Genomic DNA, 13347 nt, shown 5'->3' on the forward strand with positions numbered 1-13347 from the left:
ATTACCTGGCATCCAGAAGAGCTGCAATAATGTCAACCGCATATCAGAAAGTAAGTTCCTGAACCGAGGAAGTTTGCATTCTAGGGGACTAGAGAGTCAATCATGAATTAAGCATAAATAAGATAATTTCTCTGAGTGAAAATGGTTGTTAAGAAAATCAAGGCTGGGTGCAGCAGCTCACAGCTGTAATCCCAGCACTTTGGGAGGCTGAAGCTGGTGGGTCACATGAGGTCAGGAGTTAAAGACTGGCCTGGCCAACGTAGTGAAACCCTGTCTCCACTAAAAACACAAAAAAATTAGCTAGGCATGGTGGCCCACACCTGTAATCCCAGCTACTTGGGAGGCTGAGGCAGGAGGATCCTTTGAATCTGGGAGGTGGAGGTTGCAGTGAGCTGAGATTGTGCCACCACTGCATTCCAGCCTGGGGACAAAGTGAGACCCTGTCTCAAGAAAGAAAGAAAAGAAAGAAAATCAAAGAGGAGAAAGAGGAAAAGAGCAAAGAGTGATCCTTGTGGAAATGGCAAAGGCCAAGTGTAGAAAGACTCTTCAAGGATGGCCTTTCTTGGGAGGTAACATTTAAACTGAGGAGGAGAAGCAGCTGATTGTGTGATAACCTAGGAGAAAAATCCCCTGGCAGAGGGAGCTGCAAGAGTACAGGTTCTGAGGAGGGGCCAAGCATGGAGCATCCAGGAAGGAAGGCTGTAGGGGCTGGAAACAGTGCAGGAGGGAGGGCTGCGGGAGGGAGGCCTGTCCAATGCCCCTGGGCAGGAAAGGCAGACAGTGCTTGGATCATTGCTGAGGCTTGAGGGCTACTGAAGATTCTTATTTCCCAATCCAGTTTTTAAAAATCCACAAGGCACAGCCTCCTGCCTTTCAAGAGCCATCTTCACGCTCAGTCAGATGACTGTGGGGCTACTATGCAATGACTTTTCTCTTTCAAAGGTCATGAAAAGATCAGCACCTGTGGCTGTTGACTTTAAAATTCTTCCCCCAGGACCACTGTGTGATCTCTAAGAGCCTCAGGGACCCCAAGATAAAGGGCTTATCCCAGACCTTACCCTTTGGTGTTTGCATCCAACATTGGTAGTAACTATAGGCAGCCTCATTTCCCCTTTCTCCACCCAAATGACCTGGATTGCCCAGTGTGGGGATGCCTGAGTGCCCCATCAGTTAAAATTCCCTCTCAGTTTGGGGTATTTTCCCTCTCAGTTTCCTAGTTTCTGCTATAAAATGGGGATAACAGTTCCTATTCCATAGGGTTATGAGTATTAAATGAGATAATGCATGTATGACACCCAGCACATTCTGGCTCACTGTAGACACTCAAGGAAATGGTCTTTTATTTAAAAAAAAAAAAAAAAAAATCTGTTCTATTTCAGCCCAGCTAAGCTGGTCACACTTTATTTGATCTTTAGTCACAATTCATACTCTTACGAATTTTTCTTCCTTACATCTTCTTTCTATCAAATCGACCATGGTAAAAATTTGTAATATGTCACACATCTCTGTATTTTACCCAGTGGATTAACGAAATCAGTGGCATCATATATTTTTATGCTGCTTTTTTCTTCTGGGATCTCCAAGTTCAGTGCTGATTTCTATTGCTAGTGTGTAAAGGCTTACATTTTCCATTCTAGCCTGAAATCATCTATCTCTTCAGTATCTTCCTATGGACCCTTGCTTAAAAATAAAAAAAGTGAAAATCTTAAGGGTCAATAATACACATTTAAATTTAAAGAATAAATTTCACCTATTTTTTTGCTTTTCTATAATTGCAGATTTTCATTTTGCAGTCTCAGCAACTCATAAAAAGAAATAAGCAATTTAAATTGGTAGCAGACATAGGAGATTTCTTCTAATCCAGGAGGTATGAAAATGATTTACTTCTATTAGCCTCAGCAGACCCAAGTAAATTGTCTGTTTCCATTACTGACCTAAATACAGGTAGTCATTAGAGGGGAATGCTTAGCTTTGTAAAATCATTTTAAAGAATAATTCTGCTGTTCAGTGCTCATCTTCATTATTCTGGGGTATATCTGAAAGGGTTATATTTTAGAACTTCTGATTTTCAGTTTGAATACGTAAAGTTTCTTACTTTGTGGCAGTCTGATTCTTCCCTTTCTTGGTATCAACTTCCACTTTCTTTAGTTAAAGTAAGGGAAATTCTCAACACTATTTCAGTTAATTTTTAAAATTTCTTCTCATGAGATTAATCTTGCAAACTATGAGAATCGTAATTCAGCAATAATGTCCAGGACTGGTTCTTTCTTGAGATACTTTCTCTATTGTTTTAACAGAGGAAGAATACTGTCAATGTGAAATCTCTAATTTGCTTGCTTTCTTTATAGCATCATGAATATAAGGAAAGCTGAATAGTGTTTGGGGATACAGACACTGAAGACTGTAATGGACCTAAAGACGGTGGGGAACACATTTAGTTAACAGGATGGCTAAACACTGCTGTCTCCATCCTCTCAACTTGAGATGCAGTCTCCCAACTTCTTAGACACAGCTTCCGAGTTGTAACCACTTCTCAGAACTATTTTCAGAAAGAGGAAGTCCTGATGTTAAAGGATGCTTTGCTTTTCAGTTGTGCCTACAAAAAGTGTGTCATGAACACCCGGACATTCTGAATGTAACAATTACTCATGAAAGCTTAGGGTGTGGTGAACCTTCCCAACATGAAGTTGCGAGAGCTTGTCTATCAGCAGCGACTCAAGTCTAAAAGAATACTCAAAGATCTGGTAAACGTTACTGTTCAGTGTTTTGAAAAAAGATTTGCAGTTTAGAAGGGACATAATTTTTTTCTCTTCATGGTAATGAAACCCCAAAAGAAATGGCCTTCTCCTGTCTTTTTCTTCAATTGCCACCCCTGAAGTCCCATTCTCCACAGAGTAGCCCAATAGTTCTTTCAAAGAGGTAAATCAGACCATGCCACACCGCTGGTTGAAATTTCCCAAGGCTTTTGTTGAAATGAAAGTAAAATCCAAGCTCCTTTCCAGGGCACACAGGGTCCCTTGCCTAAGGTCCTTGGTTTCATCTTACTATGCCCCTTCCATCCTTAAGCTCTAGCCTTCCTGACTCATTCTGTTCAAGTGACCATACTGGTTCCCACCACTTCAGGGTCTTTACCTTGCTGCTTCTCCAGAATCCTTTCCCAAGATGCCCATGTTGGCAGCTACTGTTGATTCATATCCAAGATCAAATGCCACCTTCTTAAATCTAGTTCATAATCCCTCTTTCAAATTCCACATTGAGAAATTGAGAGCAGCGCTTCTAAATATACAAGTCTTGAAAGCATGCTTCTGGGTCCACAGGAAATCTAGAAAAGTGGTTCCCAATTCTGTACCATGCATCTATTAAAAATTAGATCCAATGTGTAATATCTCAGTGCTTCACTTGAGGAAAGTGTTAATAAAAACTTAACTGTTGATTGTTCAAAGTGTTTTTCTGAATTATTTACATAATCTTAGCTTGATGAACCAGTGAGTTGGATAGTACCAGTTCAAGGAAGTTCTTTAAATATGAGCAAATCCAATCCTATCCTGGGATATTATATTTTAAAATTTGCCATTTACTCAGTTCATTCGTCCAATAAGTGATTATAGTACTGCACACCTACTATGTGCCAGGCATTCTTCTTACAGGCCTGCAGGGTATTCTGCAGGGAAAAGTCCCTGCCCTTTGGGGATTTTTACTTTAGAAGGGGAAACAGATATTGAATTAATTTCTATTTTTGTTCAGGTAGTCAGGTGAGCTTTTCTGCGGAGGTGACATTTGAGCAGAAGCAGAACAAAATTACTTTCTCCAAAGGTTTATGTTCCTAAGACTCAGGAACAAAATTAGAGGTTTATTTTCCTTTTGGTTTTGTGTGTGTGTGCGTATGTGTGTGTGTGTATATATTATAGATGCAATGTATATTTTATATATAAAATATATATATTTTACATATATATTACATATATACATATAAAATAATATAAAAATAAAAAACATAAAATATAAAAAACATAAAATATAAAAATATATAAAAATATATATGTAATATATATTTTATATATATATATATATTTTGTGGAAGTTGTTTATTTTCATGACTTCTGATATCCCAGCATGAAAATGCATGAAACAAGTAAGAAATATGAATGCTATATTGTCAGAAAAACTATTTGGCCATAGGGTACTTTTCTAACCCTCTTGTGCCTGCTATCGAAAAAACAGCTCACAAAATAATAACACAATGATAAATGAACGTCAAAACTACATTTAAAAATTAAATCAGAGTATATTTATATCTCAGTCCAAACTCTGTGAAGATGCAAGCTACACATGTTGAACAAAATGTCCTATCTTGACTCTTATGCGTACATTTTGGAAGATGTGCCTTGACGAAGATTAATGTACGTGTATTCACAAACAATGGCAGGACTAGAACAGAGGACGTCATCTATATTTGGAAAAGATCAATAAGTGCTCATCACAGGTTCTTACCGGGGTAGCTGTCGAATGTCTCCAGAATATTGTTCATATTTGTAGTTTACCACATGCCACTGGGAACTATAAAATTTACAAGCCTGAAAGGAAGAAAAATGACAATTATTAATATAAAATTATCATTAAAAGGCTGGGCGTGGTGGCACACGCCTGTAATCCCAGCACTTTGAGAGGCCGAGGTGGGTGGATCACCTGAGGTCAGGAGTTCGAGGCCAAACTGACCAACACGGCAAAACCCCAAAACCCCGTCTCTACTAAAAATACAAAAATTAGGCGTGGTGGCAGGTGCCTGTAATCCCAGCTACTCGGGAGGCTGAGACATGAGAATAGCTTGAACCCAGGAGGCAGAGGTTGCAGTGAGCCCAGATCGCTCCATTGCACTCTAGATTGGGTGACAGAGCGAGACTTCGTCTCAAAAAGAAAAAAAAAAAATTAAAAAGAATCAGCTGCCTGAGCAAAAAGTACCCTGAAGACAGGTCTTGTGCCTCTGGGGTAGTGTGAATGCTAGCAACTTAAAGGTAGGTAAGGAGATTGCTCTTTCTAATCATTTTCCATTTCCCATGGAAACTAACCATTTCCATTCCATTCCTCCATTAAATAGAAGGAACTATTTAATATATTTACTGTATTTTACTCTACCAAAAAAACTAATGTAATCACCCCTGAATCCTACCGGACATGCTGCTAACCTCAAGAACCATCATTTTTCAGCTTCCCTTGGCAAGCCCTGACATGATCTAAGAGTTCTTAGTAGGAAAAGATGTTATTATTTATATAAGAGCCTTTTGCCACGATTTTAGCCCATTCCTTCTTGTTCTTACTTCATTGACTAATCTTCCATTTTGTATCATTGCTCCTGTTAGCCTGAAGCTAGCTTTTCAGTTTTATCCCATGCCTTCTAAGGCATAGCCTTTCTCTGTGATTATTCGCAGGTTCTATTTTGTTTTATTTTATTTTTAATTTTTGTGGGTACATTGTAGGTGTATATATTTACAGTTTACATGAGATGTTTTGATACATGCATGTAATGTGTAATAACCACATCATGGAAAATGGGGTATCCATCCCCTCAAACATTTATTGTTTGTGTTATGAACCATCCAATCATACTTTTTGTTATTTTTAAAGTACAATTATTATTGACTATAGTCACCCTGTTGTGCTATCAAATAGTAGGCTTTATTCATTCTAATTATTTTTTTGTACCCATTAGCCATCCCCATAAAATAGAAAATTACCAAACCAGTGTATATTCTAATTTAGCAAAATGAAAATAGAGGGTATGGCCTTGGGAACTAGGTGATAGAGGGCTTTATTCTTGTCCTGGAACTAGGACTGACTCCTGATGTGATCTTGGTCGAGATGTTTTATTTGTTGGGGTCTCAGATTTAGCTCTTGAGCATTCAGAATATTAGACGGGATTAGAAATTTCTGCAACATAATTTCTATCTCCACACCTCCTGACCTGGAGGTTTCAATGGGACACAGATGCATTGACTTACTCACCGCCCTTTCTTGCTGTTGATGGTACCTATGTTTGACCTTGATAAACATGTACACTCATGCATGTTCATGCATGATGTTCACAATACGCTACATGTGTAGCCGAATCTAAGATATGTTAGTCTTGAATTTCACTGACCGAAATGAATGTGGCACTTTCACTTTCTTTATTTTTAAGCTGTATTTATCAGATACTGTACTACTAAGCACTTTGCATACAGTCTTAACAAACATTCTTTGAGACTATTATTCCCATTTTATAGATTAGAGAGGCAAGCAGAGATTCAGATCTTTGACCTAGGCCCCATCGGTGGTAGAAATAGAATTTCACACTGGATTTGTCTGATTCTAAAAGTCTATTTAGTTAATTTATAAATTGTTTGATGGTTGCAAACCTTAAAGACGAACCACACATTTGGACCATCATTCTGCATGTTTTGTATAATATTTCTGTTTCTGTTTTAGAATCAAGACAGAACCAGTTTTGAATTTTGGTTCTGCCATTTAATAGCCGTGGGATCTCAAATAACTTAATATCTCTAAATGCTTTTATGTGCCTAAGTAATATCATCTTCACTAGGATCAAATAATTTGCATAAAGCACCTAGCATAGTGTAAGCACTCAGTAAGTACTTAACATCAGTTTTCTCAGCAAGTTTTTCAATCTATAATTCACATTCACAACAGTTAATAATAATAATTTGTATTCCTTGATTATTAAAAATGAATTTTTTGAGAAATATATTAGGTCTGATTATGAAAGGGTTCTGTTTAATCAAATTTCTTCTGATTTTATTTGCTAGGCTTTATATATCTGGTGGTGGGTAGATGAGAATCAGAGTTAGACTAGATGACTCCTAAGAATGCTTCTAAATCTGTGATTTCTCTGATTTTGAGAAAGCCAGTGCATTTTACAAACACATAACCATTTCTCCTACATAGTTATGGCATTTTGGAAATGTTACACATAGAAAATTATTCTCTATTCTTTGTTTCAGCCCACACAGTCACTCTAAGGAGATCATTAAAAACTATTATAATTATGACTACAGCTCCTCTTTGTCCAAAAGCTAAGCTGAAATGATCTGTTGCAAATTCAAAGTCACAGGCTACAACTCTGCTTGTTACAGTAAGACAATGACTCCAATTTTCCCTTACTGACTTTCCAGCCCACGGCACCTGTTTCAAAATGCCAGCTCCTCATCCCCTTTCAACTGGAGGCTGCCACAGACAGCTTCAAAGGCAAAGACTGTGAATATTGAGCAAGAGTTTTCTGAGATGGTTAATTACTCCAAACAGTGATGTCCTGGCTCACCTTTTTTTCATTTATTATGTTTGCTTAGTCAGCCTTTATGCTTGCCATCTCTGCCTGTATGTATTTAGACACCAAAAAACAAGCCAAAGTCAAAATGGTCAAAGGCTTTTGTGCCATGAGGATAGAGTTCCCTAAAAAGTACTGTGTCCATGGTCCCGGGAGACAATAATTAAAATTCAGACTCCTGGGTCTCACTTGAGATCCAGGGAATCAGAATCTCTAGAGGGAGTGCCCAGAAATCTACATTGTAAAAAGCACTACAGGAGATTCTGAAAGAGATGGAGAAATGTTGTGATTTCACCAGGTAGATTCCATGATTCCACAGGAGTGATAACGGGGTCCAGTCCTTGTCCGACTATGAACTGAGAGCCTTTGGGTCCTAGTTTCGCACAGTGGATTCTGGTAGCTGGAATTAGCTTCTTATTTTCACTCATCTAGACATAGCCTTTTAAAAGGACATATCAACTCCAGTATGACGTTTTATTTATAGTGGACATTCAATATTTATTTGTTAAATCAATGATTATCTATATCATTTTCTTCCGGAAATGACTAAAAAGGATACTTTGAAAGTTCCAAAAATCTAAATACTTTAAAAATGAGTGGGCTGTTATAAAGAACACCCCGAGGTGCTGAAAAGAAAATATTTCATTTTTCTCCTTGTTCCTCTGCTTCAGAGAACCATATGAATCAATTCAAATCATGTTATACACCTCAAATAGCAATTTGGGTTTGGCAATGCAATTTGTTCATCTCGTAAAAGGTTGATTATTGAATTCTGGCTACACAGTAATAAGCAGGTAACAGATGGTTTTTTAAGATGCAAAATTATTTTTCTTTCTGGCTGTAGAGGTTTATTTAATTACCTGACTAGTTTCTTGCTAGAAAGATTAATGCAAGCATAAACGGTGTTCATTTTGGCCCTTAGTCACCACCGGAAACAATTCTGTATTTGTAAAATGATGGTGGCAATTTTAGTATTCATGTCATTCTTTATGAAGTTGAGAAGTAATTGTGCCTATTATATAAATGCTGAAAATGAAGCATCATGAAATTAAGTGAGTTTAGGCAAATTATGCACTGCAAGAGTGGCCAGATAATTTATTATTCACACTGAGATATTTCAGAGTGAAAGGAGGCACTATTAGCAAGGCTGAGCCTTAGAACATGAGACTACTCCTGCAAACCAGGATGTGTGGTCACCCAGTGCATTGACATTTTAGTGTAAAAGAGAAAAGGCACTGAAAACATTTTTTTTTTTTTTTTTTTTTTTTTTTTGGTCTTCAACTAGATCACACTATGTGTTCTTTTAAAGCATAATAATTAGTTTCTGCAGTATACAAACCAGTTGAAAAGTTAATAATATTTAAAAACTTGGTTGGGTGTGGTGCCTCACGCCTGTAGTCCTGGCACTTTGGGAAGCTGAGGCAGGCGGATCATGAGGTCAGGAGATCGAGACCATCCTGGCTAACATGGTGAAAACCCGTCTCTACTAAAAATACAAAAAATTAGCCGGGGTGGTGGCGGGCACCTGTAGTCCCAGCTACTCGGGAGGCTGAGGCAGAAGAATGGCGCGAACCCGGGAGGCGGAGCTCGCAGTGAACCAAGATCGTGACACTGCACATAGCCTGGGCAACAGAGCAAGACTCCGTCTCAAAAACAAACAAAAAACAAACAAACAAAAAAACACTATACCACACTCTTGAGGGAGAAGTACAAATAATGAATTTGGGCAAAATAAATAATGTAACTATAAGTATGTCTCAGTTTCAGAAATCATGGCAGGATCTAATTTAATAGATCTAATTTAATTGATTCTGGTTTTTAAAAAATACTACTTGATATGAGGTAGTGTTACTATGTATATAAGCATGCATGCCCATTTGTAAAATATAATGTCATATCAAGAGCCAATCCAGGGGAAAATCATTTTAAGATGATTTTGTTGCTTTGAATTACAGTAGCCTAAATTTTCATTGAGTATCTTCATTCATGGTAAACCGAAAGTGAACCAAAATATTTGGTTTCTCTTTTCAAAATGTGCTGTGTTAAGGCAGTTGAAGAAATTATAGAAGTAGACTTTTTGACCTGGGAACATGCACTCTAATTTCCCAGCTGGATCTCACAAGTCATTTGTCAGGACCTGAATGATAGATGGTACTAAAACACCTTGCTACTATTACGATCCAATCATTGCTCTCATGTAAGGCATAGAAACTGGGTCATTTTTCAATGCAATTGAAATTTTAGGTTCAATCTTAAAAATGGGTTCTTTTTTATTCTTAGGCTCCAACGCCTCTAACTTGTACATCTGTGTTTTACTCACTTACTGCCAAACATTTTTGGGGGATTTTTATTGAGAAGAAGAGAAAGCCAATTTAGAATTGGGGCAGGTTTTCATATTTGGAAACAAGACTATTATTGTAGAAATGTTAGTGAATAGAAGATAAGTTTCTTCAGAGTTCTTAATGTGAAACACGTAACCATTTTGTTTTCATTTTTCAACAGTTTTTCCAGATATATTTTATCCTAAGTTCAGTTAGTAATACATGCACTTGAATTTATCTTAATCATTTTTTGTGTATTTATTACCTTTAGTGTTATATATTTAGTGTAAAAAAATTGGGGTGATCCATTTTGTTTTGGCTATGATAGGAATACAGTCACTACATATGAACACAACTAAGCCAAATGTAAGACAAGAGATTTTAATATCTTAATTTTCCATTACATTTTTAAAGTCATAAAATAAACATGGCTTTAAATTTATTTTGTAAAATGTATGCACAAAATAAAAAGTTCCTTAACTTCTAACAAGATCTTCATCAGCAAGACCTTCATTAGTGAACGAAGAGCCTTATTTTTCAAAAAATAAAAATCCAAAACACCCAAAACAAAACCAAAACAAAAATAAAACATACACATAAATATTTTTAGCTGCATTAATTTTATTAAGAAAGGCTGATGAGTTGATGGGTGCAGCACACCAACATGGCACAAGTATACATATGTAACAAACCTGCACGTTATGCACATAGACCCTAGAACTTAAAGTATAATAATAATAAAAAATAAATAAAATAAAAAAGAAAGAATGTAACTTTTGTAAAAATTTGAAGCAATGTTTGTGGTTTCATTTGTTTCTCAATACGCTCTAGGAATTTAAATTGTTCATATACCCCTGAGGTCACAGCATAGGAGTTAGTTCTAGGATGAGAAACTCCATGCTAACTGTGCTCTGGTCTAAAGTTAATAAATGCATTGAAGCCATTCATTTGCTACCCAATGTTTCAGGATTCATTTTTACTTAATTTATTTATACGTGCAACCCACTCTCCCAAATCAACTAGTAAGAGACATTCTTACATATGGGCAAGTGTGAGTGCACATTATTCTACACAGGGAAATTCAAAGATTAGTAGAAAGTATACTAAACAAATGCATTTTGGTCAAAAGTGGTTTCTTTGTCAACTTACATAATATGTGGTCTAAAATTAAACACAAAGCATATAGAATTGTTTTAACTACAAAAGTAAAAAAAGAAATTCCCCATGTTTTCTTGAGACAAGATACATTTCATTCTAGTTAGATATATTTCTTTCAGTTAAAAATGAGCAGCAGGAAGTATTTTTAAATGATAGCCAACTCCCCCTCCTCTGTAATTTTCTTCACTATGTTTAGGACTTAAGTTGTTTAATATCTCTTGAAGTCGCATGATGTGACTTCTATCTTGAATATTCATAATTTTCTCCTGAATTAATTAAATGCCACTTGTCTGAGTCCAAATATGCCAGGGAAGAAGAGGAAGAGAAAGAGATTTCATTTTCAATATTATCCTCATTGGATCTTACTGTTTTTCATGTTTACAGAATTTTGCTCTGCAATACATTAAGTAGTATTTTGGTACACAATTTAAAGATCAATAGATGGCCTATGGAACTATTTTTAACTTTGGTATGCTTTGGGCACTCTGCCTGAAGAATTCTAATATTTTTATTGGGTTTATTCCTGAAGTAGGTTTATGCTTTGCAAGTAAAGGGACAACAATATATGAATACCTTGCTTGATAAGAAACACACCCCACTCTTCAGAGTTTAACCCACTGTAATCAGCGTGTGCTCCCAGCTTCTGAAACTGCTCTGCTAAAGACCACCAATGATCCTGAATTGCCAAATCCAGTGAGCCCCCATCTTGATTCTTCTTTGGCATTTTATGCCATTAATGCACTTTCTCTTGCTATTGACCCTTCTTCCTTAATTCTGAGATATCAATGTCTCCTTGTTCCCTGCTTTCCTCTCTGCCCACTCCTTCTCCATTCCTTACACAGGGTCCTCTTTGCCTGCCCCTTGATGAGACTGTGGCTCAGGGACCTGCCTTCTCAGCTGCAGTCCAGTTCTCTGGTTTTCATGGGCATACTCTTCCAGGTTTAAAGCTTCAGTTTTCAAATCTAGAGTAACTGCCCACACTTTCCTGTGCTCCAGACCTAGATATTTATCGTCTTCTTGGATGTCTCTCTCTGCATGTTGGCAAATGAGGTTATCTTCCTTGCTTCATCCTTCCAGCAATCTTCACTCTCTTCTGGGCACCTTATTTAAATTAATGGCACAACCATCTAGGTAATAGCCCAAGCCATAATTATGGGAGTCATCATAAAACACATTCCTCTTCTTTACTTTATTTTCAGTCCCCAACTCCTGTCAATTCTATCTCCTTAATAGGTCTTTACTGGTACCATAATCGCATAGCCATACAGCTCTTTGTAATCATGCACCTGGACTATTAAAACAAATAGTCTCCTATCTGTCCAACTTTTCTTCAATCTTACTCCTTCCCAAGCCAACCAATTCATACTGTGGCATGCTTTTAGTTGTTTCATCTGCCATGCAAACCTGACCTTGTTTACCTTTTTTTTTTTTTTTGAGATGGAGTCTTGCTCTGTCTCACAGGCTGAAGTGCAGTGGTGTGATCTCTGCTCACTGCAACCTCCGCCTCCCGGGTTCATGCCCTTCTGCCTCAGCCTCCCGAGTAGCTGGGACTACAGGCACCCACCACCATGCCCGGCTACTTTTTTTGTATTTTTAGTAGAGACAGGGTTTCACCGTGTTAGCCAGGATGGTCTCGATGCCTCAGCCTACCAAAAGTGCTGGGATTACAGGCATGAGCTACCACGCCCGGCCTTGTTTATCTTAAAGTAGTACTCCAGGGGGTACTTGTCAGAGTGTATTGTAGAAATCTAATCAGAGGTCTGTTACTTCTTGCCTGACGGTATGCAGCTTGAGGGCAGGGACTGTGCTACATCCGTGTAGTTTCATCTGTTTAGCCAGTGTTCAAGCCCATGTTGGATAATGAACCTCGTCTAATCTTTCACCCAATGGTTGATTCTCTTTATTACATACACTTTAGCTTTTGACACAATGTGATCTGTAGTAATAGTAAATCAGTGGGAGAGGAAATTTCTATGTAAATTTCATTCTTTGTAAAGATAATTTCACTCTTTGTAAAGATAATTAACTCCACCTAACTGAATTGCAATTAGCAGATTCTTAGATACCTCGTTTATGCCACTGGATACACATTTGCCCCTAGGACAAGAGAAAGGCTAATCTGATAATTAGGTAGGGGAATGAAGGGAGAAATTTAAGGGCTAAAAGAGTATTACACTGACATATATGATCATTGTTAATTACTTCAGACTTTGAGAGTAACATTATTTATACTTATAATTTGCTGTGTGAGGGTAAGACCATAGAACAGCCATCACTGGGGCTTATGTGGAATTGTGTCTTAGAACTGCATGACCTCCCTGAACATAGGTAGACATTTTCGATGCTAACAATAAGAATTAAGAATAGAGGTTTGGCCATGAAAAGAAACAACTAATTTATCTGATCTCCTGGAGGGTTTAATATTTTGTTTTTCTTCATTAGAATCAGCCTGAATGAAATGCACACCCAGGTTCACCTAATTGTTGATTCTGTTTTACTCGAACTACCTTGTGCCTCTAGTTTCTGGTGATCTCCTTGGATCACATTCAC

At 37.4% G+C, this 13347-nt stretch overlaps 1 protein-coding gene across 9 annotated transcripts in view; it reads right to left on the bottom strand.

Annotated features, from left to right (window-relative positions):
* The window catches only part of DOCK10 (dedicator of cytokinesis 10), a 275677-nt gene that overhangs the window by 127604 nt on the left and 134726 nt on the right, over positions 1-13347 (bottom strand). For all 9 annotated transcript variants that reach the window (XM_073020109.1, XM_073020107.1, XM_073020108.1 and 6 more), the window contains exon 4: positions 4492-4574. In XM_073020109.1, the coding sequence (XP_072876210.1) occupies positions 4492-4574 (83 nt within the window). The remainder of the gene's footprint in view (positions 1-4491; positions 4575-13347) is intronic.

Source organism: Chlorocebus sabaeus, chromosome 10, assembly GCF_047675955.1.
Source record: "Chlorocebus sabaeus isolate Y175 chromosome 10, mChlSab1.0.hap1, whole genome shotgun sequence".
In the NCBI taxonomy this organism is placed as follows: Eukaryota; Metazoa; Chordata; class Mammalia; order Primates; family Cercopithecidae; genus Chlorocebus; species Chlorocebus sabaeus.